The sequence below is a fragment of the Pongo abelii genome, chromosome 12 (genome assembly GCF_028885655.2).
Source record: "Pongo abelii isolate AG06213 chromosome 12, NHGRI_mPonAbe1-v2.0_pri, whole genome shotgun sequence".
Classification (NCBI taxonomy): Eukaryota; Metazoa; Chordata; class Mammalia; order Primates; family Hominidae; genus Pongo; species Pongo abelii.
In genome coordinates, this window is record NC_071997.2 from 122483915 (window position 1) to 122510757 (window position 26843).

The 26843-nt window shown below is 53.8% G+C and overlaps 1 protein-coding gene across 1 annotated transcript in view; it reads right to left on the reverse strand.

Moving 5' to 3' along the window:
* HPCAL1 (hippocalcin like 1) overlaps positions 1-25176 on the reverse strand; it is a gene marked incomplete at its 5' end in the record, with an annotated part of 30700 nt that extends 5524 nt beyond the window's left edge. Inside the window, 2 exon segments of the mRNA NM_001133153.1 lie at positions 2128-2529; positions 25091-25176. Of these exon segments, the coding sequence (NP_001126625.1) occupies positions 2128-2505 (378 nt within the window).
* Positions 25177-26843: the final 1667 nt, after the last annotated feature.

Consider the following 26843-nt stretch of genomic DNA (forward strand, 5'->3'; position numbering starts at 1 on the left):
TTGATATTCTCATTCCTGACAACAGACCATTTTCTCATCTTGAGAAAGAGGTAGCAACCAAGTGTCCCATGAGAAACACCACCCATCCGGCCAGGGAGCCATCGATGGTGTGGGGGGAAGGCTTCCAGGGTTTGGGGACTTGGTTTGGGGGCTGTCCCGTTTGGACAGAAGTGGCTGCTCCTCACTGCTCGGAATAGTTCTACCAGTGCCTCGAAGTTCTGACCAAGCCTCTGCGCGGCCAGTGACAGGCACACCTATTTGCAAAGGGTAAGGGTTAACACACAGGACAGGATGGGTGATTCCTGGGAAGCAGAATTCTTACTTCTGCCACTGCATGAAGCTAAGAGCCAGAAAGTGACAATGGAACTAGAGTTCCCTGAGCCCATGTTAATTTACTCTGATGGTGTGAAAACCATCTACGTGGGAAATGGGTCTCTCACTCCTGAGGCGGGCCACTGCTGCTGCAGAAGTTCAGGGATTTGATACCCGCTACTGGAGGCTCACCCCTGAAGTTCTCTACCATGGGACCACTCCTTCTGAAGAGTTCCATTTTTTTCTTGTTTTGTTTTTGGTCTTTTTGGAGGCAGGGTCTCACTCTGTCGCCCAGGCTGGAATGCAGCAGTGCAATCACAGCTCACTGTAACCTTGAACTCCTGGGCTCAAGCAATCCTCCCACCTCAGCCTCCCAAGTAGCTGGGACTACAGGTGCACGCCACTATGCCCTGCTACTCTTTAAATTTTTTATAGAGATGGAGTCTCACTATATTGCCCAGGCTGGTCTCAAACTTCCGGACTCAAGTGATCCTCTGGCCTCGGCCTCCCAAAGTGTTGGGATTACAGGCCTGGCCATGAGTTCTAGAATTGGATGCTCCTGGGCTCAGGGAGGCACTCAGGGGAATGCCAGGGAGGGGCAGCTCTGCTGTCTACTCTCTCTCACATACGTAGACACCTGGCCAAGTGAACAAAACTTGGTTTCCTTCTGAAACATGGCCTTTCTGCTAGAGCTGTTGATAGGCATGAAGGCGAAGAGATGCCTCCCAAAGTGACGTCTTTCCCGTGCTGAGCTGATTCTCGTGATCATTAATGCTTCAGTTTGACTTGATGACTGCGCATTCCTGGGGACATCACAAGCTATCTGTTGCGTTCTCAAACCCAGGGCTTTCCCCAGGTCTTGGCAGGTACCTCTTGCAAGTGCCAAGGAGCCCAGCAATCATATAATTCTTGGCCAGGCACGGTGGCCCATGTCTGTAATCCCAGCACTTTGGGAGGCTGAAGGCAGATCACCTGAGGTCAGGAGTTCGAGACTAGCCTGGCCAACATGGTGAAACCTTGTCTCTACTAAAAATACAAAAATTAGCTGGCTGTGGTGGCATATACTTGTAATCCCAGCTACGTGGGAGGCTGAGACAGGAGACTCTCTTGAACACAGGAGGTGGAGGTTGCAGTGAGCCGAGATCATGCCACTGCACTCCAGCCTGGGTGACAAAGTGAGACTCCATCTCCAAATATATATAAAATATAATTTTTAGAAATTCATCTATTTGAGTCTCAGACTGTAAAATGCAGAGAATGACCCACGTTGTTGGGTTATGAAGATGAAAACTGATCAAAGTGCTCCACCTGGCCCTGATGTATAGCAAGTGATCAATAAACATTGGCTTTTACCATTGCCCTTTGCAAGGATCTGCCCAATCAGGTGACAACTGCTCACTTTCAAAAGTGCACCAGGTAGCAACCTGGCCAAGAAAGACCCAATGTCGAGAGAACATAAAGAACACGGGAAAGCCAGACGCGGTGGCTCACACCTGTCATTCCAGCACTCTGGGAGGCTGAGGCGGGCAGATCACTTGAGCCTAGGAGTTCAAGACCAGCCTGGATAACGTGGCAAAACCCTCTCTGTACCATCAAAAATACCAAAAAAATTGACAGGGCATGGGGGTGCTCAAGAGTCTGAAGTGGGAAAATCACCTGAGCCCAGGAGGCAGAGGTTGCAGTGAGCTGAGATAGTGCCACTGCACTCCAGTCACTAGAGCAAGATCCTGTATTTAAAAAAAAAAAAAGCCCTGGGCTGGGAGCTGGGAGGGGACCTGGGCCCGCGGTGAGACCCGGGGCCTCGGGCGCCGGTACCTGCACGATCTCCAGCATCTCGCTGCGGCTGATGTAGCCGTTGCCGTCCAGGTCGTACATGCTGAAGGCCCACTTGAGCTTCTGCTCCAGTTTGCCCCGCGAGGTCACGCTCAGCGCAATGATGAACTCCCGGAAGTCGATGGTGCCATCGCCGTTGGTGTCGAAGGTGCGGAAGACGTGCTCGGCGAACTTGGAAGCGTCGCCGTAGGGGAAGAAGTTGGCGTAGATCTTCTTGAACTCGTCCACGGTCAGGTGGCCGGTGGGGCAGTCCTTGAGGAAGCCCTTGTACCACTCCTGGAGCTCGTGGTCGGTGAACTCCGTGTTCTCCCGCAGGTCCTGCAGCACCTCGGGCCGCAGCTTGCTGTTCTGCTTGCCCATGGCGACTGGCGGCGGCGACTACACCTGCAAGACAGGGGGTCAGCCGGGGACACCACCCACGGCCACGGAGCAGGGCTGAGCCATGTGCCGGAGAGACCAAATAAGCCCATCGCTGTGCAAGCACTGCGACTCAGCAACTCCCGGGTCCCCCATCGGAAGGCATACCACTATCTTATGGACCACCAAGAAGGCCAAGAGACCCTAATTAAATCACGACAGCTCACCCTCACACTGCGGGACATGTTCTCACTTGGAGAATGTGGAAATGCCGGGAAAAAAAATGCAACTTAAAATCAGTGGAACAGGGCATCATCCGGTGCCCACCAGGGGTTGTACAAGAGGCGAAGATTAAAATCAGTTCTTACTTTCCTCCCCCTCATCAGCTCCAGGCAAAGTGGCCACCTTAGCCACATCCCAGACTCTTTAGTTCTTCCCTCTTTCAGGCATCACATTATGTTTTTATCTTTAGAAGAGGTGTCTAGAAACTTTCAGGGAGTCACCCCCACCCACCTTCTTTGTTTATTTGTTTCTTTTGAGATGGAGTTTTGCTCTTGTCACCCAGACTGCAGTGCAGTAGCAGGATCACAGCTCACTGTAACCTCCGCCTCCTGGGTTCAAGCAATTCTCCTGCCTCAGCCTCCTGAGTAGCTGGGATTACAGGCAGGCACCACCGCACCCAGCTAATTTTTTGTATTTTTAGTAGAGATAGGGTTTCACCATGTTGGCCAGGCTGGTCTCGAACTCCAGACCTCAGGTGATCCACCTGCCTCGGCCTCCCAAGGTGCTTGGATTACAGGTGTGAGCCACTGTCCCCGGGCCACCCTCTTTATTTTGCCTTTGATAAACTGCCCTGGGTGGGAGGAGGATCTGGAATTAGCTCTAGGCAGTAAATGATGTTCTGAATGGAACCAGGGAAAAATGAGGCACCTGTGGGAACGAGGAACTGCTCTGCTCAAAACCATCCCCCAGGGCGGTTCTCTGAGTCCTGAATGCAAGACTGATTAACCGGCATTCACACAGCTGCCACTGCACCACCTCATGTTATTTTCTTACATTAACAGTTAACTTATATACAGGGCGTGATAATTTTTGAAGTACATGGAAGAATGAGAAATAAAAAGATGTCTCCTACCTTAGCCACAGTGGCAACCACTTTGAACTCTGTCTGTGTTTGTGAATTCTAAACAGTAGGCACCAGCTCTCCATTATGAAAGGTAAGACAGACCACCCACACTGCCCACCACTTCCTTTCTTCTCTGCCTCTATCCCAGGTTTGTTTTTTTTTTTTTTTTTTTGAGACGGAGTCTCGCTGTGTTGCCCTTCCAGGCACTTATGAGGAGTGTGCAGTGGTGTGATCTCGGCTCACTGCAACCTCCACCTTCTGGATTCAAGCAATCCTCCCAACTCAGCCTCCTGAGTAGCTAGGATTATAGGCATGCACCACCACGCCTGGCTATTTATTTATTTATTTATTTATTTATTTATTTATTTACTTATTTATGTATTTTTAGTAGAGACAGGGTTTCACACTATGTTGGCCAGGTTGGTCTCAAACTCCTGACCTCAAGTGATTCGCCTGCCTTGGCCTCCCAAAGTGCTAGGAGTATAGGCGTGAGCCACCACGCCCGGCCCATCCCAGGTTTTATAGTACATACATGTTTTTGTTTTTACTTATCCTCTCTATATCAATCAATCAATCAATCTATCTATTATTTATTTATTTATTTATTTTTTGAGACAGGCTCTCACTGTGTCACCCAGGCTGCAGTATGTGATCATGGCTCACTGAAGCCTTTGACCTCCGGTGCTCAAGTGATCCTCCCACCTCAGCCTCCTGAGTAGCTGAGACTACAGGCACACACCACCACACCCAGTTAATTTTTTTTTTTTTTTTTGTAGAAATGGGGCCTCACTATTTTGCCCAGGCTGGTCTCAAGCTCCTAGCTTCAAGCAGTCCTCCCGCCTTGACCTCCCAATGTGTTGGGACTACAGCCGTGAGCCAAGATGCCAGGCATTTTTACTTATCTTTATGACTTTATCTTTCAAAATTACAGACACACATTCACCTTGACCCAGCCATCCCACTTCCAGAAACATCTAATGATACTCCCACCTGTGCAAATAATCTGCAGGCAGCCATTGCCTACGTGGTCTGTAACAGCAAACTACTCAGGTGCCCATCTTACGTACTCATAAGAAATAATCTTCAAGGTGTATTTTTGTGTGAAAAGAGAAGCTGCACAACAGCAAGCAGAGCTTGTTACCATTTATGAAAAAAGAAGACAAACATATGTGCTTGTGTGTTTGTGCTCTGGAAGGGCTTATGAGAAAAGAATAACACTGGCTGGGAGGGAGAGACGGCTGGGTGGATATGGGCCCTGGGGACTTTTTTTTTTTGAGAGGGAGTTTCGCTCTTGTCACCCAGGTTGGAGTGCAATGGAGTGATCTCAGCTCACTGCAACCTCCGCCTCCTGGGTTCAAGCGATTCTCCTGCCTCAGCCTCCCAAGTAGCGGGGATTACAGGCATGCACCACCATGGCCAGCTAATTTTTGTATTTTTAGTAGAGATGGGGTTTCACCACGTTGGCCAGGCTGGTCTCGAACTCCTGACTTCAGGTGATCCACCTGCCTCAGCTGGGATTACAGGTGTGAGCCACCGTGCCCAGCCCCTGGGGACTTTTTATTAAGAGAGAAGGATTCTTCTCTCCTCCTGGCCAGTTAAGCCCAGCTCTGGATGTGCAGCCACAGGAGGCCAGCCTCTCCAACTGCAGTTTGCCCCAGACGAGGAAAAACATGGTCCCTGTTTCGTGGAGGAGTTGAGGAATCACATCAGACCTAGAACAATGTACAGATAGGGGACCCCTGCACTCCCTGCCTCCACCATCCAGAAATATGACCCACCCTGGGGCTTGGGGATGACGCCTGCCAGCATGCTCTAAAGGGCTCAAAAAAGTCCTGGTTCTAACATGCAGCTAGTTCACTTTGGAAACTCAATTAATTCAAAAGAGGAAATGGCCATAGAGATTTCTACATGAAAAAAAAAAAGGGAATGTAAAATCAAAAGATCACTATTACCAAAATACCTGACAGAAGAGAAAAAACAACAAAGATGCTACTGAGGTTTTTGATTTGTTTGTAGAGATAGGGATCTTGCTATGTTGCCCAGGTTGCTTGAACTCCTGGCCCCAAAGTGATCCTCCCACTTCGGCCTCCCAGAGTGCCTGACAAGACTGCTATCCTGTTGGAAGAGCTCTGGACCTGGCTTGGAGATGTGGGCTCCCTCTGGATTCTGCTGTCACTGACAGCTCTCGGGTCTCACCCATGTGAGCTCTGGACTCCTTCCTGTGTTGCCTTGGCGGATCCCAGACAGCTCTGCGTCCAGAGAGCCCCCCTCCGGCTGTCAGGGCTGTGTCTCCCAGAATTGCACAGTGCCCAGGGCATCGCTCACTGGGGCAGTTCCACTTCCTAGGCCCACATGCGTGGGTTGAATCATGTCCCCCCTAAAAGATGTTGAAGTCCTAACTCCCAGTATCTGTGAATGTGAAATAGGGTCTTTGCAAGGACATATTTGCAAACGTAGCCTGAGGACCTGAGGTAACCTTGACTGCCGCTATGCCCTGAGGTGGTGGGAACCCTTCTGACCACTGAGTTGAGGGACTGGGCCATTGTGAAGGACCAGCCTTGCATGGCACCTGAGGGAGAACCCACAGATGGATGGCAGAAGGACAGGTGGAGGATGGATGCCCGGCCTGAGGCCCTGCAGCACCCGTGGTGGCTCCTCTGCTTCCTGCCCTGGCCCTCGGGTTGCTGTGTGGGGCCACTGAGTCGGCAAAGACGCACACACGCAGAGCCCATGGAGCTCGCTAGGTGTTCACACGTCACTTCCACAAACAAGTCCCGGGTGGCACCGAGCCAGGCTCCGGGGCACAGGGGAAAGGCATTGTGTGTGGGCTCAGAGCCAGCTCCACCCACCCCTGCTCAGGGGGCCTTGGGGAGGTGGTCAACTTCCTGGAGCTCTGGACTCCCCCCTGAATAACAGGGATGGCAGGGTGGCCGTGAGGACAAAGAGGAGGCGTGGGGCACCCGACCAAACCGCATGTGGCTCCTTCACCATGCAGAAGCTTTTCCAGAACTTCCTGTGTGTCACAGGGAGTGTGGGCAGTGAACAAAACCCATACGGTCCCTGCCTCGGGGGCCGACACCACATGGGGAGCACGGGGGTGAGGAGCAGAGGGGAGATGGCTCATAGGCGGGGCATGGATCTGTGGATGGCTGCCCCAGAGAACCCCCAAACTGATAGAACATGGCAAGTGTCCTAGGAGTGCTTATGAGGATGAGGAATAACTGGTTTTCTGGGAAGGGAGGGATGGGGGGTGGGGCACCTGGGAGGTTGAGCTAAGCTGTGGAGTAGAGAATGACCTCTCAGCCCCTCCAGCTCCCGCAGTCAGGCCAGTGAGTGGCAAAAGGAGCAGCTGTGGCAGGTTGCCTGAGGCTCCCAGGCGGTGTGAGGGACACCCAGCCCAGGGCCGGCCCTCCATGCGGCCTTGGGCAGGAGTCCCACCTCTCCGAGTCTGCAGAACCAGGCAGGGGTTGACCCACAGGGCTGTCCCACTCTGCGCTATGTCCCCCAGAGCACTGAGACTCAAGCTGGGGCACCCCGCAAACCCTGCACATCTTCACTTGGTCATTCCTAGGCTTCAAAAAGGCCCATTTTCCCATCCCTTCACCAGCTCAGCTGCTCTCAAGGCTTTCTATTGTCCACACTCCTCTCAAACTGTGGCGTTCTTGCAGCCAGCATCTGGAGGGAAAGCGGGGTTTGTCTTAGGCGTCTCTAGTTTAGCCTCCCGTCTGACACTGTAACAGCAGCAGCGCACGTGCAGAATGGACCAGTGCATGAGAAGGCTTTGTTCTGCACCTGCTCATCCTCATTCCTCACTCCTTTCAGCTGAAAGGTGATGATGTTCCTCCTGGCAGCGTGTCCGTGTGTGGTTTAAGGGGATGGCATCGTACTCCTCTCTGGCACGTGGCCAGAGAGAACCAGCTGTGAGCAGAATGAGACAGCTGCTGCTACGGCCTCAACTGTGCCTCTCCCAAATTCCCATGTTGAAGTCCTAACCCCAGGTCCCTCAGAAGGGGACTGTACTTGGAGACACAGTCTTTAAAGAGGTCATAGGTTAAAATGAGGTCACCAGGGTGGGCCCTAATCCAATATGACTGGTGTCCTTCCTTATAAGAAGAGGAGATGAGGACACAGACACACAGGGGAAACCGTGTGAGGACACAGCGAAGTGATGGCCATCTGCAATTCTAGGAGAGGGGCCTCTGAAGGAAATAACCCTGCCAACACCCAACCCTGCCAACACCCAACCCTGCCAACACCCAACCCTGCCAACACCCAACCCTACCAACACCCAACCCTGCCAACACGCAACCCTGCCAACACCTTGGATTTCTGGCCTCCAGACCATGAGAAAACAGAGTTCTGTAGTTTAAGTGCCCAGTCTGCAGTCCCGTGTTACGGTAGCACAGCAGCCGCCCTTGGGGAACTGACCTACAGCTGACAAACGTGTGTTATCGGTGTCTCTGGGGCAGGTATGATGCCAGGTACCTTACACCTGCTCTCAGCAGGGACAGTCAGAAGCAGCACCTGTGGCCTGTGGGGCCCATTTTGTCAGACACTTTACCTATTAGTCACGCTTCACCACAAGTAAACCAACCCTGGGAGAGTCCCGGGACCTCTGAGAGGCAAAGCCAGGGCTTGGACCCAGGCGGTCTGGCTCTCCTCCCCAGGCCTTGCGTGGGCAGCAGAGGGAAGGCTTTCCCAGGCAAGGGCGACGTGGTGATGGACACATTGTTGGCTAATGGCAGGCCCTTTCTGCCTGATTTGCACCCCTGCATTTTTCATTACCAAAATGAGCCACCTTCTGTGAAGTTCTAGGCCCTGGGAGTTGAGATCACTGCCTTAAGAATCCACTCACCTCAATGAAAACCAAATCACCACTCAGAACGAAGGGAGAAATTTATCCCAGAATGGATCGGTGATTTATGTTCTTACTGATCCCATTGGAATGCCAAACTCATAACACTTATCTGCCTGAAATCACAGATGCGTCTAGAAAGGGAGGTACCAGATTAGGGGCAGTGCCAAACCCAGTGAGCACACCGCTAGAAGGTAACAGGCGGAGTCCATCATGGTCTGCTGGGGAGAAGCTCCCTGCATTCCCAGCGCCTTCCTGCGTGTGCCAGAGGGCAGACGTGTGCGCCTGCGGCCTCTTGCCTCACTCAGCACCTCCTCTGGAAGTGCTTCCTACCCTTCGCCTTCTCCCAGGTGACCCAGCTGGGCCTGGCACAGGGTGGGTGTCTGTGTTGGGTGAATGGACACTCTTGCTGTGGTTGTAGTTGCTGTGTATACACACATGCACAAGAACCTGCTTTAAGGTTTGGCTAGCTTCAGAGGCAGGGAGGTTTGGACAAAGCTGGTATCCCAGTGTGACCCACTTTTGGAATGCAAGGGAGAGAATTCAAGCCTCACAGAGAGGAATGACACCAGCCAGGACCTCTGAGCTGTGTCCCAGGAGCCCCAGGGACCTTCCTAAGGCTTTGGGGGTCCACAGGATGGGCAGGGGAAGAGGAAGGACTCTGGGCCTCGGGGCCCAGCACTGACCGGAGCAGCAACCCTCTGATCTGTTTCTGCATCGTTCTCTTTCAAAGAAAGGATTCTGCTGATGCAAACAAAGTCTGATGCCAAGACCTGCTCATCCTAAGGTTCCAGGTCTAGCAGCATAAACACAACAGAAGAATGTGAAGGCAGAAGAGTGTAGGGACCCCAAAATAGTACAATACCTTTGCCCCTTCCTTTTGAAAAAAATCCCCACCCCAACAAGGAGAACAAGAAAAAGAAAAGAAAGGCTGTGCCTATGACTTTGATCATATCCATGAGGTGGTATCTATGCCCACAAGCCCCAACACACATCAGCAGGAAGTGGGCACCGAGACGGCAAACAGCTGAGCAGGGAGGGGGCCAGGGAAGAGAAACAGGGCAACTGGGGCCCCAAAATCCCAGAAGGCTCAGGGATAGGGGGTCCCCAGAGCCTCAGGAGGTGTGGGAGGCAGAGTCTGAAGGAATGTGCAAGAATAGAGCCTGTGCCGAGATGATGTGCTCCTCTTACCCTGTTGCCTTTTCTTCCAGGACACACAGCCAGACTACATTTCCCAGCTTCCCTTGCAGCCAGGTGGCACCACGTGACTACACTCTGGCCAATGGGAGGTGGACAGAGTGATGACCACACTTCTGGCCTGGGCCTCCATAACTCTCAGGGCAGCCCTTGCTCCACGCGCCCTTTCCTGCCCTTTCTTGCTGGGCACCTGGAAGCAGAATATCCAGGGGAGGACTTGGAGGCCCCAGAGGACATAGACCCTAAAGCATTTCTCAACCAGGCTTTCTCATCTGACCCACAGCCTGCAGTCAATGAGTGGCGTGCCCATTTCCCCAACCAGTCATGCACCTAAGGATGCTGCGTAACTGGTTTCGTTCCAGGTGAGCAGGAGGAAAGTCATTCCCTGCACGCCATGGTGCCTTTGCTGTGAGTCCTTGATTCCCTCCCAGAACCCCGGCTGAGAAAGGCTGTGAGACGAAAGACCCGCTACAAAGAAGAAACTTAAGTCCTTGTGTGACTGCGTGGAATAGAGCCTTCATCTCCTGCGGTGACATCCCACTGCAGCACATCAGGAAACACCACTTCACTGGGCCAAGCAAAGATTGGCACTTGCTTCTTACAGCAATTAGCCACCCCTGACCAACACGGAGCCCTGTCCTGCGACTCAGCAGTCAGGTAACCACCCCCACCCCAGCCCCATCTCCAAAGCTGGGGGGAGGAATCTTCTCTGGAAAGATGCTGGACAAGAGAACAACAGGTCCAGAGGAAGGCTGGTGAGGAACCCACAGAAGATGAGTGAGTGGAGGGAAGTCCGCCCTCTCCAGCCTACCTCCCCGCCCTGAGCAAGCGGGCAGCCAGCCGGGATCAGCCCCCGAGCAGGGGACTGGAGGATCTTTCTCCAGGGAAGTGGAAACTTCAGCTTGTCCTTGGAGCCTGGTGCCCGGCGGGGTGCTCCGTGTATTCCAGGCTGTCAGGTCCTCTGAGTGCCGAATCCCGGGCTGAGCACTGGGATGCCCGTCCTCAGTCACCAGCTCCCTGGGGGGCTTGAGTTGTGGTGTATGCGCGCCCAGGATGGGGCATAAGAAGTGAATAAAGTGGGGTCCAGGGGAGTCACTCATTCCTGGGGCACTCGGTGGCTTGCCTAGGACAATGGCATTTGGAATCACAACTGAATGACAAGGAGGATTTCAAAGGCTGCAGGAGGCCCGGTCCCTGTAGGCCACATCCAGGGGAGGACACAGTGAAGATTCTAGGAGCTGGGAAAGTGGGGTCACTCCTGGCTAGGCCGAGAGGAGGCAATGTCAGCTCCACCTTAGGGACAAGGGACCGAGGCTTCGGTGGGGTGGTGGGCTGTGGACCCAGGAGGTCTGAGTGAAGAGCCCACCTCCTTCCCATTGTCCTGTAACCTCCCCTGGGCCCTTTCCGTGCCAAGACCATAAGCAGCCGCGGAGGCCACTCAGGGTGCTCCTGGCTGGTGTCCAGCACTCTCTTCACCCTTAGACATGCTCGCCAGGGCAGCTTTGCAAGATGGCCTCCCCACTGGAACTTTTATGAAACTGGTAAATGGAGCCCATGAATGCCAAATGAAGGTGACGGCCACACACACACTCCCAGTCACTCACTGGGACGGCCAGCGTGTGCTTATTAACAAGGGCCCAGATGAAATATGTAATCTGAAGGACCTCATTTTAGCTCTCTCCTGGAGGCTGTCGGGCCCGACGCAGGCTGCCTCACAAGAAACAGGGGGCAGGGGGAGTGCTGCATGCCGCCGTGACCCCTCTGTCATTCATTAAGCAAAGGAGCCAATCTTATTGGTGCTTGGCTGTCTAGTAAGACGACCAAGAAAAAGCAAGCCTTTCTGCAGAGACAGAAAGCCACCACTCACGTTTCCCAGCAGAAACGGCCACCTTGCTCCAGTAATTAGGCAAACCCAGCCTTCATTTCTCAGGAAGTCTTACTTTCATCTCCAAGGAGGATGGTGGGGTAAGGAATAGGAGGCCCAGGGGAGGGCAGTCTATTTGAGAGCAGAACCGTCTCCTGCTTGGCTTAAAAAGATTCATATTCAAGCAGGGCTCGGATCAAACTAGTAACAGCTGTCTGAGGGCATCAGAGATGACGTTTTAATTCACGGTGATGGAAACACGGGAGAGGGAGTTAATGAGTCACTTACAGCCACCTCTGTGGTTCTCAGTTACCCTGTTATTGTTCTTAATCTGCTAAATTGTAAAAAAAAAAAAAAAAAAAAAAAAAAAAAAAGGAAGAAGAGGAACAAGGAAAGAAATGTAAACATGTAGCTGGGGAGCCCTGTGAGAAATAGTTAACCCAGAGTCGGTATTGCCTGTAAATTAAAGCCCGTTTAGTGGCATAGTTCTAGCAGCTGCTCAGTGAGGCTCCTGGGAACCGAGGGCTTGATTGTCCTGTTAATTCCACCTCAGTGCCGGCTGACGGCATTGGTTGGCCTCTCATCCCATTGCTCCAAAATGCTTTCATCAGTCAGATCCCCGAAGCTTTCCAGGCCAACCAGACTCTGAGATGCTTTGAGGGAAGGCGATCAGAGAGGTGGGAAACACCCAGGCTGGCCCGGACGCCGTGGCTCACACCTGTCATTCCAGCACTTCAGGAGGCCAAGGCAGTGGATTGCCTGAGCTCAGGAGTTCAAGACCAGCCTGAGCAACATGGTGAAACCCTGTCTCTACTAAAAATATAAAAAATTAGCTGGGTGCGGTGGCACGCACCTGGTAGTCCCAGCTACTCGGGAGGCTGAGACAGGAGAATTGCTTGAACCCGGAAGGTAGAGGTTGCAGTGAGCTGAGATGGTGCCACTGCACTCCAGCCTGGGCAACACAGCAAGACTCTGTCTCAACAACAACAACAACAACAACAACAAAAAGACTGAGGCTCAGGGAGAGGCTGGAGAGGTGTTTGTTGTGAATTTGAACTTCAAGGAAATCAGAGGGCTCAGCCCATTTGAGATGAGAGCTTGTTCTGCCTGGGGTGGAACAGGAAGGTGGAAGGCAGAAGGGGCCGGTGGAAGACAAACAGGTTTGTGCTCTTTCTTATCCAGCACCCAACCCAGTTCTTTCTCCCGGTGACCGCTGGACCCACACGGCCCCTGCAGCTAAGCCCCTCTCCTAGGGCTGATTGCATTTTTCAAAACAACTCGGGCCTGTGTCCTTCTTTCCTCCAAATAAGCAAGTGAGAGTCAAGCTGCCTGCAGCCTTAGCTTCCCGGTAGTTCTCCAAGGAGGGGCCCGTTTTGCCCCCCGGGTGATTGCGGGGAGGCTGTGCCGGCTGCCAGGACCCAGGTGCAGGGAGGAGCCGATGCATCTGGGACCATCCAGGCTGAAGTGTGGCTGGACCGACGCTAGAAGGCGCTGTTGAACAGGCTCCCAGGGCCTGAGCAGAGACCCCGCCCCTCTCAGGTGCCTCCGCGTCTCCACCTATAAGCTACCAGGGCCTGAGCAGAGACCCCGCCCCTCTCAGGTGCCTCCGCGTCTCCACCTATAAGCTACCAGGGCCTGAGCAGAGACCCCGCCCCTCTCAGGTGCCTCCGCGTCTCCACCTATAAGCTAGGGCTGCTTTGTCCACTGTGGTCACAACCAGCCACACGTGGCTACTGAGCACTTAAACCGTCGCCAGTCTGAACTCATATATGTGCCCTTAGTGTAAAATACACGCTGGATTTTAACGACTTCATATGAAAAAAAATAACATAAAATATCTCATTAATACTTTTTCTTGATTACATGTGAAATGGTAAATGATACCATTTGGGATCTAATGGCTTAAATCAAACAAGTTTTTAATTTCATCTTTTTTACTTTTCAGTGCGGCTATAGAAAAAGTTACAATCACATGGTATGTGTCTCCCACTATATTTCCCGTGGGCAGTGCTGGGTAGAAGTAGCATTCACTGAGTGATACCAGGGACCCTGGATCTGGGGCTACCAAACAGGGACTCTTCAAGCTCATTAGCACCCTGTGGTATCCTTTATTTATTCACTCCTTAGTGCCCTTGAATGAAAGATCATGGTGTTTGTATTTCATAATTACCTGTGAGTCCCACACGGTTCTCTTTTCAGCAGGGAGGGCTAGCCTGAGAACGCTGCCAGAGGCCAGCTGCAATGAGGACCCCAGGTCTGACCCCAGCTAAGGAATGAGGCTGGTGGGGAGGGGCTGCAGAAGGAAAAGTTTCCTCCTTCTCTTTGGAGCTGGAACAGCCAACCCTGCTGAGTCAGATCTGGGGAAAGAGGAGGTTAGTAACACCTCTAGAGTGACAGTTCCAGGGTGTGCCTGCACCTAAACCCAATCCACTGACCTAGAGCTCATTTCTGGAGGCCTTCCTGAAAGCTGTTGCATCACGGCATTTTGCCCACTGGACGGGCTCCAGGCCAATGACCTGTTGTTGTTGAGAAATCCAACCGAAACCTTCCTGACTTCTTACCCATCCCCAGCCTCTTAAACTCCCCACAACTCCCCAAAGCCTTACAAGAAAAACATAACATATGAGAAGAGAGAGAGAGACCCAGCAGGGCATACAAATCCCCTTCCTCTACCAATCCCTCCTTCTTTTCCACCCTCTCAAGTCTGAAATGCCCTAAATGAAGCTGGCGAGAAGGAAGAGGTGGAGAAAGGAAAAGGGAAATCCCCAAGAACTGTACTTTCTCTTGCAGAACCTGCTACTGTGACAGGAAGAGGAATGTGTGGGTGGCTGTCCCTGCACACCTTGTGCCTCTGCAGATATGAGTTCACCCGTGTGGCATGCTCGCCTCAGCCACCCTGCCAACCCCTACTCATCCAACCAAAGCCCAACGCAAAGGTCACTCCTCAGGCATGCCTTTCCCAGCCCCTACAACTGCTCTTCCTTTGAATTCTAACAGCATTTTTCTAGTATGAACTCAGCTTCGAACGCATCACTTATTTGTCTTTTTCCTTCATTAGACTGGGAGCTCCTGGAGGAAGGAGAATCCTTCATTTGTCCCAGTCGGAGAAGCTGCTCAGCGTGTTCCAGCCTCAGGGCCTTCGCACCTGCAGTTCCCTCCACCTGTCTGCTCTTCTTTCCTCTCAGTGTCTGCAAGGCTCACTCCCTCCAAGTTCATGTCCTTGCTCAACAGTCGTGGGGAAACCTCCTCCAAGGACCTACCTCAAAGAGCATCCACCCTCACCCTCTGGTCCCTCACCCTGACCCCTTTCCCAGCATTTCCTGCCACCTGGCACAATATTTACAAAATCTCTTGACTGTCTGCCTCCTTTTGTTCACCACTGTACCCCCACAGGGCCCAAAACAGGGCCTGGCACACAATTCAGTCAATAAACATGTTTGAATGAATGGTTGTGTATTCCAAGGGCCTAGCACAGTGCCTGAGCAGATGAACAAAGGAATGAGTGAGTGGTTATTTTTCTAGGATCCCTCTTATTCTAACATTCTGTAACTCTTCCAGTTTTAGGAATCGCTGGAGGAAGGTCAGGGGTTAGGATGGTCAAGTGCTCTCCTGCTCAGATTTGAAGCTCCAAGAAGGCACATTCAGACTTGGTATTCTGGAAATCTCCGTTTTCTGGCACGGAAACAGCTGCAGCAGAGTAGAGTTTTGGGGGCATGCCAGACTTGGGGGGGTCCATTCATCAAACTGGTGCCAATCTCCTTCCCAGGTGAACACATCCCAGCTATATGGTCCTCAGCCAGTACCTCCTGCTACTCTCCAGCGAGATCATTCCCGGGACCAGTGCGGCGTCATCATAGAGCCAACATCACTCCAGCTTGAGTCTTTGGAGAGGAGCTCTTTGAGCTGCCTCCCCAGCAGAGAAAGGGAGGTGAGTGAAACAGACATACATGAGCCTCTGGGGAGAGAACAGGGAGACGGGAAAGGGAAACGCCCAAGAGAATGCTCCCCTTCTGTCTGGAACCCTAACCCAGCAGGAAAAGGAAGCTCAAAGGCAGGACCAAAACGAGACCATAGACTTTCTGAAAGCAACCCCCGACCCATGTACGTCTGTCCCTGTGACAGTTCCGTGTTTCTACAGAGGTGGAGGATGCTGGATGCCAGGCGGGGAGCAGAGCCATGCAGCACCCGTGCCAGGGCCAGGCTAGAGCGAGCCCAGTGGAAATCTGGGTGTGAAGTCCTGGCCACAGAGCCTGAGACTTCCTCTGCCCCCACCCAGGATCTCGCTTTGAAGGCGAATTTGGGGCTTTCAGTGACAGACCCCAGAAACACCAGGCTGAAGTGAGAGTGGAGTCTCTGGACTGGTTCCTTCACCCACAGCTCAGTGGTTCCCGAGTCCTGTTCCATGCTGGGTGTAGTCACATGTGGATGGACGAGACACAGAGACCCTTCCTGGGGCTCCTTGAAGTGACCCCCCACACACGCCCATGAAACAGCAGTGATGGCCACGAAGAGACTTACGCGGGCCCAGGAGCTTGGGCGCAGAGCACAGAGGTCAGCTGGGATGGGACAGAGCTGAGGGCTGAGCCAGGGCTTAAAGGTTCCAGGAGTTCTCCAGGTGGGACAGACAAAGGGAACAATGTGTGCCAGGGCATGGGGGCAGCGAGCACTGGGTCCTGTGGCACTCAAGCCCCGCATGATGAGGAATCCCCACACGCCACAAAGGACTCTTTGAGTTTCAGTAATGCTGGAAGGAATGACTAAAGGAATTAGCGCGGAGCATGACTGTAGGAGAACGCACGTTGATGACAGCAAGGAGGGGTGAAGGGGAGAAACAGTAGAGGCTCAGTGTGCCTACCTCCCCACTACCCAGTAATGCTCCATAGAACACCGAGAATAATTCTATTACTATTCAGTCACACAACAAAAACTCAAAAGTTGAAACAACCATGTGAATCACCCAACTTCCCATTTGCAGGGACTTGGCGCATACCGCAAGCTGACTGCTCTTTGGGAGAAAATGTAAGAGGGCACAGCAGGCTGGAGATACTGAGGCTTTAGACGCCCCTTCATCAGTCCCTCTAGATGTGACCCCTCATGCAGTCAGCCAGAGCTGGCAGGGCACTGCTCCCTGCCCGAGGCCCCCACCCTGGCTTGGCTGTGCTGATGACGCCTGGTGATTTGGCATGCCAGCCCCCAGGCATCTTGGAGCGTATTCTTCCTGGCTCTTTGTGCCAGCTGCAGAATGACTCAAGCGCTGACCCATGCCTGGGGGGAAGATCTACGCATCAGATGGCAGAATTCTGTCTGCAAATTCCACCCTGATGTTCCAGGCCAAGAAGTGAGCAACAGCCCTTCCCCAGGGAACCGTGTCTCACCCTAGCGGGAGCAAAACTGAGACTACGGGGCCAACTCTGCTGTGGAGTGCCTCAGCCTGCCCTGCCAGCAGCCAGCACCCAGCACGCCCTGGAGGGGCCATGGAGGGACAGGCAGCTCTTCCAGGGTCCTGGAGCCATGCCCTGGAGTCAGGCAAGGCTGGGCTAGAGTTGCCAGTGTCAACGCTCCAGACCCAGCCTGTTTGCTCCTCTGTAAAATGGAACCAGAATGCCAGCTTTGGGGGCCTGCAGTCAGGATGGGGGTGTATATATGAGGGGTGCTGCTGGGAGTAGCCCGCAGACCCAGGGGCCCCGCTGCGGGCTCTGCCCAGCCTGCCCCGTCTCCAGCCGTATGGTCCTGGCTCTCTCAACTTCTCTGGGCCTCATTTTCCTTGACTGTAAAATGGGAATAAGGGTCCCTGCCTGCAGGTTCTACTGAGTAGTTGTGAGGATAAAAGGAAATGGAATCTGTAAAAGGAGTGCCAGTTGGAAAGCACCAGTCAGATGCCTGGGGTATTGGCACAGCTTTATAAGAAAGGCGGCGATCTTGGGAGCCGATTCCTGACACTGAGCACAGCCCGGCGGGAGGTGGGGGCTGCAGCCTGGGCTCGGTGGAATCTCTGCACCGCCTGGCGAGCCCTTCTCGCTCGGCGCACCCGAGCAGCGGCATTAAAACCTGGTCCTGAGGCCCAGCTGGGCAGAGAGCCTGGGATCACAGTGGCCTAGACACATCCAGCTGGGGCAGGGTGAGTGAAATTCCAACTCCTGTTCTTCAAAGAGAAAATAAAGAAAAAGGACAGAAGAAGCCCAGTCCTCGGTCCAAGATGCAAGAACCGCCGACCCTGGGACAGCAAAGGGGCCCGGGATCTGGGGGCTGCTCAGCGCCTGCGGGGCGTGGGAGTGAGGCTGGGGCTGCCTCAGGGCATGAGGTCCCTTCTCTCGTCTCCGGGGAGTCTGTGGTCGCTGACTGCTTTGGGTCTGTTTAAAAGGGAAAGCAGCATCCCGCTGACCAGCATAAGCCAGACTTTCTGCAGGATTTTGCAGACAATGTAGGAGATGGTCCCCAACTTACCCACAGCACTGGGGCTGATACCTGAGCTCAGCAGAGCTGGGAAAACACTCACCCAGCAAAGACGGGGTGAGGGGCATTCCAGGAGGAATCCACAGTGTGCTGGGGGGCAAAAGGGCATGGCTGGAGAAGGGCTGGGGAGGAAGCCTGAGTCTGGCTGAGGTGAGAGCTCCTTCCAGTCCCAGACTTTATCCTGGGGTGCTTTCAAAGTATATAGGTGTCAATGACTCGCAGGCCCAAACTTTTGGGGAGACCACCACCAGTAAGTAACTTGTCCCTGCTACAAACCTCTGGGCTGGTGACCTCTCCATGTACCTTCATGGGTAATGAATGGACAAATGATAGAGAACATTAAGGAGCAGTGTATAGAGCAATAAAGAACAAACAGAATGTGGAACAAATGGGTAGATTAACAAATGCAGAGTATGGGGAGGAGAGGCAGCCGGGAGAAGGAAGAGAAAAATACCATCGAAACCTAGGAATTCAGACCAATTACTTGAATGGTAGTTCAAATTTGTAAAGTCCGAGTCAAAAACATACCTGAAAAATTGCCTCTGAATTCTTGATCGGGTAAGGACTGGAAAGAGTGGGTATTTGTAATGAACAGATAAGAACTCTTTGTTGGCCGGACTCGGTGGCTCATGCCTGTAATACCAGCACTTTGGGAGGCCGAGGCAGGTGGATCACCTGACGTCAGGAGTTCAAGACCAGCCTGGCCAACATGGTGAAACCCCGTCACTACTAAAAATACAAAAATTAGCTGGGCATGATGGCAGGCACCTGTAATCCAGCTACTTGGGAGGCTGAGGCAGGAGACTCACTTGAACCCGGGAGGCGGAGGTTGCAGCGAGACAAGATTACGCCACTGCACGCCAGCCTGGGTGACAGAGCAAGACTCTGTCACACACACACACACACACACACGAACTCTTTTTTTATGAGGGCATCATTTTCAACTGCAGAATGGAGCTGGAGGCCTGGGTGACAGTGGCTATGTCACACACCCTGACGGCTCTCACACACCCTCATCAGGGTCCAATATGCGTTTGGACAGTGTGGCCCCTGAGGTACGAGCTAGCTCTAAAAAACATCCTTGAGAAAAACATTTAAAAATAAAGAAAAATAAATAAGTAAATAGAAAACTTCTTTGAGTCTAACCCCAGAGGAGGCTTCCAAAGCACCTGAGGAGCTGCTCACTGAGCCAGGACTGATGTCCCTCTCCCCAGGACCTTGTTCAGCAGACCCAGCTGCCTAGCTCTTGTCTTAGCAGATGGTAAAAAGCTACATTTCTGCCAGGTCCCTGCTTGAGAAATGACTAAACTCTGAGCTCATGAGCCCCAAAGGAACTATTTCCAAATTTTGAATTCACATGTCCCAAATGAATGGGGTTTGGCCACATTGTAATATATCTCGGGTGGAAACCATTTGTAAGAAATACCATTGTAAATGTTAGACTGAAGAGGTGTTTGTGAGACGCGCGTCCTCCCTGGGGTTTTGCGCAGGCTGCATGGCTCTGTCTGCAGGGCAAGGTCCGCCCTGTGCTGTGCTGCCCACGGCTGAGCTCAAGGTGGGAGGGCTCCCGGGTGCCTGCCTGGTGTCCACACCAGCACACCCGTCAAAAACTTTTTCTTTAATTCTTTTTTAAATTTGGAAGGGAACCTCCAGTGAATCATCACATGTATTATTTGATTCATGTTTAATATCTCTGGGAAGCAATAAAAACAATAAGTCATTCTTAATAAAATGGCCTCAGCCCGGCTGAAACGCTAGGCACAGGAATGGTGATGTTCCAGCTGCCCTCAGTGGCCCCAGCAGCTACAGTCCGGAGTTAACTGTTGGCAAGTGACTTATCCATGATCACCCAGGCCTCTGACTCATAGAGAGTGTGTTTATAATCAGGAGTGGGGGCAGCTCATAAAAGCCACTTTTTGCCATCTTTAATCTTTAAATCACAGCACCAGAGGCCACAGATTCTGCAGGGAGAGTTGTGGCAACGCACCCACCCATACACACAAAGTGTAATCAACACGCAGTCACGGAACACCCCTTACGTGCAGGCCACAGTGCTAAGTGCTGGGAAGACACCGAAGTGTAAAACGCCCTCAGAGCGCTTCCAGTCTGGTCAGGAAGGCAAGACAGGGACTCCTTCTTTCTTTCTCCTACCAAGGTTCAGTTCCTGGCCGGGTGCGGTGGCTCATGCCTGTAATCCCAGCACTTTGGGAGGCCGAGGCGGGCGGATTACCTGAGGTCAGGAGTTCAAGACCAGCCTGGCCAACATGGTGAAACCCCGTCTCTACTCAAAATACAAAAATTAGCCGAGCGTAGTGGTGCGCGCCTGTAATCCCAGCTACTCGGGAGGCTGAGGCAGAGAATCACTTGAACCTAGGAGGCGGAGCTTGCAGTGAGCCGAGATCGCGCCACTGCACTCTAGCCTGGGCGATAGAGCGAGACTGTCTCAAAAAGCAAAAACAACAACAACAGCAAAAGGTTCAGTTTCTGCTCTGAGCCTGGCGCCAGGCTTGGGTGCTGGATGGCAGAGGGAGACAGCATTCCAACATGGACCAGCAGCCTCAAGCCTCCAGCTTCCCAGCTGGGCCCCAGTTCTCTCCTGACCCTTTTCCCAAGGACAGAGAGCTGGGTTCCATTTACCCAGGGTGTGGCTAGGAATAATCCCATAACCAATTATTAGCATAGCGCCTAGAACACAGGAAGTACACAGTAATTGTTTGACGAGAGGCAGGAAGGAAGTCTAGGAGGGAGAGAGAAGGTCCGGCTGATCTAGGCGCTCCTTCCAGACAACTTCCAAATCCTCTGCAGATCCGGCCTTGGAACAGTGGATCTTCGGCCACCGGGGCACTATCTGTGCACCTTCCGAGAGCCCCATCAGACACATTCTACCCAGATAGTTTCTAGCCTCAGCAAAAGAGCCAGTTTCCCGGAGACCCTCTAGGGGTCTAGGAACATCCAAAAGAACAGATATTTGCTAAACATCGTCTATGATCCCAGCGATTACTTCTAAGCTAAAAATTTGCACATGGGGTCTGAGAAGTCCAAGAATATTCCAGGGGGTAACAGAGAAAATGTGTAGTCTGGGCTGTCCCAGAAACACCAGGCCCTGTGCCTGGGGTGGTGCTGGATGCCTCGGGAAGGGGAGAAAAGATCACTGTGGACTCCACCTAGAGAGGCCGGTGACATGGGTGGGGAGGAGCCAGGCTGGCTCGGACCTGGCTTGGAGACCCGGGGCCAACAGGCAGCAAGGTCAGGGGAGTGTCCTTGTGCAGCCTCGGCTCTGGCTGCCTGTGTGGCTGAGCAGACTAACGGGCAGGTCAGCCGCCCTTCCTTCCACCTCCGCCTGGCATCTCCCAACCAGATGGGGAGCCTAGGCCGGTCTTGCTCATGTGGGATCTGAACGCAGCCCTTCACGCACAGCCCGACATGGAGCAGATGCTCCGGAGATGCTGTCGCTGGGATTCCCCGCCAGGCACCTGGCTGTCCTGCAGATGGACCAGGACAATGTCCCCAGCCCTCCACTGATTCCAGGGCAGATGAGAATGCCAAGTTGTGCCTGCCCGCAATGTGTGTGTGTGTGTGCACGTGTGTGTATGTGTGCATGTGGGTGTATACGTGTGTGCAGGCACGTGTCTGCCCACAATGCTTGTCAGACAGGATCTGCCCTCCGTGGCTGAGGGCTGGAGGGGACGACCACAGGAAGTGATGCTGCCAAGTCATCCCAAGTCACCCTAAATATAACCCTCAATGTACAACACAGGAGGATTGTCCCTTCCCCGCTGCCTTGCCTCATGACCAGTGTCCGCCCAGGAGGGCACTTCCAGAAAGGCCGCTCAGATGGCTGAGATGCCTGCCTGGGATCCACAGCCTGGCCAGCACCAGAGGGGAGGCAAGTCTGGGGTCCTGCTCTTCTGGCCCCAAATCTCCATGGCCCTGTTCATCTAACTTCTTCCAGAAGAATTGTTGGCTACACGAATCTCTATGAGCAACAATGATCCCTTAAGCCTGGGAGGAGGCATCCTTATTTAAGGGACACAGAGGGCTGCTGTACGGTGGGACTCTGGCTGTGCCGAGATGCTGTTCACGCCTGTCTTCCTCAGTGGTCAGGGTTGCCAGCGTCCTGCCCCTCAGGAGTGACCCACTCCGACCTGGCTGAGCCGCCTGCTCGCCCCCCTCCTTGCCACGGGTGCACGTCTGCCACAGGCCCTTTGCACCAGCTGCTCCTTAGCTAGACGCACGCCCGTCCCTGGCCTCCTGCAGGCCTTTGGTCAGGTCCCATCTCAGGAAGGCCTTCCCCAAGCACTGTCTCCAAAACCGACACTCATTCTTTATCCCCTTTCCAGCTTGATCCTTTCTCTCATTTCTGTTTTGTTGAGTTCCCTGTCTGTCTCCCTTTGAGTGGAGCTCAAGGTCCTTGGGGCCAGGTTTACTCTGGTCCATTCTCCATCAGAAGCCCAGAGCCTGGAAGCTTGTCTGGCACAGGGTACGTGCTCCATGAACCCACCTCAAGGGAAGGAACGTGTGAGTGTCTGGGGACGTGGAGAGGGAGGCTGGTAGGGGAGGCTGGGACTCGAGCCTTAGTATGCAGGTGCTGCTTCTCCACTGCCAGGGGAGCGGCCTGCTGTACACGACCGAGGGCCAGGGACAGAGAGAAGCGGAAGGCCCTTCCACGGCCCATTACCTGACCCACAACATCCACGGCCAATGGTGTGAATGTGCTGGAAAGTGCCTTCTGATCCCAGAGTCCCTCAACTCGTGGTGGTGGTGGTGGTGGTGGTGGTGGTGGCAGCGGCAGTGGTGGTGGTGCAGAGATATTATTTGCTGTGCGTGCACTGAAACGCCCCAGGGGTCTGGGGATGGGAATGGACAGCTCGGACCACCTCCTCTACCCTCTTCTGATCCCTTCGCCTGCTCCACCTTCTTGACACGGGTATCAGCCTCAGCACGACCGGCCGGGCCAGGCGCCTCCCCTGTGCACCTGTGCTGACAGTGGCCTCGGGCCAGGACACTTGTATGCAGGTGACATCCAGGTAACACGGACCCAGATGTTCCCCCATGTTCCAGCTCCAGTAAGTCTGGTGGATGGAGAATGAAGGAGTGGAAGTGGCCCTTTCACATGCAGTTGTGTCTATTTTCTGCTGAGAAAAATACTTTTTTCTCAGCTAACCACCCGCTAACTGGCACCCTGAGGCTGAGGCCCCAGCCTGGATGTCTCCTCCCAACCCAGCAGCCACTCTGGCAAGGAGAAAGCGGAAGGAGAAATCGCCTCCCTCAGGAAGAGGGAGGCAGGAAAACCCACCCCACCCACGGGATGCAGATCTGAGGGCGGGGCCGGGGACGGGCAGAGGGTGGGGAGCTCACTTTGCCCTGGAAACACCATGTGCATGCGTTGGCGCCCAGCGGGAAAGCAGCTACGCCCGGGGTCTGCCCTGGGCCCTGGGCCTGACCGGCTGCGGGACTCACATCTACCAGGGCCACAGATGGAACCTGCCACTGGTATCTGCCCTCCACCCCTCACACAGCCCAGAACCCCGTCACGAACACTGAAATTAAGACAGTGATGCTTTAACAGGTTTCGGGTCCAAATTTTAGCCTGGATGAGTATTCAAAGGTGGTTCCTTCTGAGTGGGAAGATGAAAATTATAAAGAGCATCTCCCGTGTCTAGGGCCAAGAAAATTCCAGACTTTTGGAAAGCGACTTTGTATGAGGACTTGGAGGACTTTAATCCTTATACAGGACCCTGCCAAACTCACCAGATGCAAGTCGGTGATGAGGGCTCTCAGGGGCTGGGCATGGCCAGATGGGGCTCTGTCCCCAAATGTCCCTCCCTCAGGTGTCCCCCCGGGAGCCTATGACAGCTGACCTTTGCCACATCCATGGCCCCAACTGATGCTCACAGTACGCAGGAGCAGGTGGGGCAGGGTGGTGAGTGACAAGAGTCACCATAATAGTCATGAGACCATGAGAGGGAAGGGGGAGAGAGAGGAGGAGCTGTGGGGCAGCCAGGTCCTGCCAGTCCAGATACCACGGGGACACTTCACTCCAGGTCTGATCTTGCATTGACCCCGAAGAGGGTGTTTTTATCAACCTTAATATGCACGAGATTGGAAGGGGCTGTGAAGAGGCACAGCCAGAATCACACACTCTCCAGCATCACATACCTGGTTGCTTGCTTACAAACAAAACCAAACCTTCAACGCTGGAAGAGCAACCCCACAGCACGGCTGGCAGGCTCTCCAGACCCGAGGGCAGCCCCGAGACATGGCCGGGCCTTCCTGTCTCGGGAGCTGGCAGGATGACCAGGGTCATAAGGAGCCCTCCCGAGCTCACGCAGTTAGCTCAGGCCGGGCCAGGAAGGATTCCGGATGGAAAAAGCCACTGAGACAGGCTCACACTTGGGGAGAGGCGACCAGTGGCCAGGCCAGGGTGGTGCATTCAAGCTGTAAGCACTTTGCCCTCCCTCAAGCCTTCCTCACACCCAGAGCGGGCAGGGGCCTGGGGTGCTGGAGGGTGGCGGATTCAGACAGACCCTGGGCCCGGCACGCCACGCTAACTGCTCTGAGGGGAGAGCCACAGGCCCAGCTACCAGCACAGACAGCTTATCTGGCGTGGGTGGGGGTCCCGAGGGCCGAGTGGCCCTGACCATGCACAGGAGCCTGGGAGAAGGAAGCTTCCAGGCACAGGGGCTGCAGGGGATAGAAGACAAAGAAACCCGGACACTAAGACGGTGCCCTCCTTGCCCTCACCCACACGTCCTTCTCAAAGTTCTGGGCCCCTCATTCCCCCCACAAATCCCCAAACAGAAGCACGGAAGGATCATGTGATTTACCCAGAAAGACCCGGCCAGCTTAAGGCGAGAGCTGAGATGGCTGTGGGGCCTGGAGGGGTGTTTCTCTGCATCTCTGAGCCGCAGTTTCCTGACCTGTCTAGGGGTGCTAGGTGGGCTGCCCCCCACGCCTAGTCTTCCCTGCTCTTTCTGCTGAGCTGGGTCCAGTCCCCACACATGGGCAGGACCCCACGGCACAGCAGGAGCCACCCACTTCCATCCTCAGTCCTCACCTGCCCCAAGCCAGTCGGCCTCTGGGAGTGACTTACCAGAGACCAGGCAGAGGCCGAGAGGGAGTGGGTCAGAACCTCCGGGGAGTGTTTCTGCGTCCTGACCGGGCCGCTAGACCATGCCCCTGGAAGAGAAGAGCGACAGGTCACGCGGGCTGTGACGACCCGGCCCGGAGCCCATGCCCCTCCCTCTGGTTGCTTCTGTGGTGCCTGCTGGGGGATCACAGTTTTTGCAAGTGCCATGCTAAATACAGAAACCCCTGGCTCCCGGCCTCCGGCCAGCCACCATGGGGAGGGACACATGCTCAAGGCCGCTGTACCCCAGTGGAGGGAAGCCCATGACAACGTTGACAGAAGCCCCAAGGTGAGATGCTGGCCACCCTTCGAGTGAGGTCGCCGGTTACTACAAAACTGGCATGGAAACTAAGCGTGGCCGGGACCTCTGTGGTCCACAAACTCAGGTTCGAATCCCAACAGCATTGTCACTGGGGCTATCACAGACGCACAGCCTCCGTCCTCACCCAGCACTCTGCACTCTGCACCCAGGGCTGTTACGAGGGTTCAGTGGAATCATGCACACCCAGGCCTGGCACCCATGGCTGTGCCCTGCCCCCTTCAGGGTCCCTCCAGCCTCCACGGTTTCTTGACTGGCATACCTGGGTTGGCCCCTCATCACTCGATCTCCTCCTTGAGGACCACATTGCCCCCAGCATGCCTCCTGGGCCCAGCGCAGGGCACACACTAGGTGCTCAGGAAAAGGTCAGGACACATCACCTGACATTCAGCCCGCAGCTCACAAAACCACCCAGAGACTGAGAAGGAAAATTTGCACTGCGGGTGTCTAGGTGCTCGGCCACTCCCACCCTCAACCCTCACCACCAGCTCTGGCACAAGCATTTCAAGCGCCTTTCATGTAGCGTGAACTCGGGACAGGCCCGCCTCCCTCTTCTCTGCCTGCTCCCCAGGCATGGATTGGTGACTCCTTCTCCGTGAACCTGCAGCCTCTGGTACATACGTGTATTAACAGTGTTGAGGCCGACAGCTCCATACAACCAGGCTCCTTGCTAAAGGCTGTCTATGCATTTGTACTCATTATCCAATGTAATCCACACAGCAGCCCTGGGAGGCAGGCATAATCATCATCCCCATTTGACAGATGGGGAAAAATGGAGGCTTACAGGAGCTAAGTACCTGCAAGATCATGTGTCTTCCAAGGGGCCGAGCCAGGATGGAATCCTGACAGTCGCTTCACCTGACAGCCCGTTTCTCTTCCGCATCTACCACACACTCCCTAATTACTTTCTCCCAACACAAGGTTCTCTCCCTCATAGCAATGATCCCGCTTTACAAACACCCACTAAACAAAGTGGCTTGTTCACCCTAGAACACCCAGCTTCAGCACAGTGCAGCGTGCCAGCGGGGCTCCCCTCGCTCCTGCATAATGGGGGTGCTGTACCTCTCCCCTCCTTCCACCCACCCACCAACCCACCCCACTGACTGTGAGCGCCACAAGGTTGGGAAATCGTCCGTTTCATGTCTGTGCATCCAGAGCCTGGACACAGCAGGTGCTCAACAAATAATGTTTGACAAATGAATGCCCCCAAGATGCATCACATGTGATTGGAAAGAGGGTGTATCTTGCTCAGAGTTAAATTTCTACTGTTTCCCAAATATAGAATTTTGTAGGCCAATTACGGTATGTAAACTCACTGCTAGAATTCAAGACCTGACAAAGTCATACATCCTCCCACCAGAAATTCTCACTGCAAGGTCCCTATGCTTTTAAGATAGC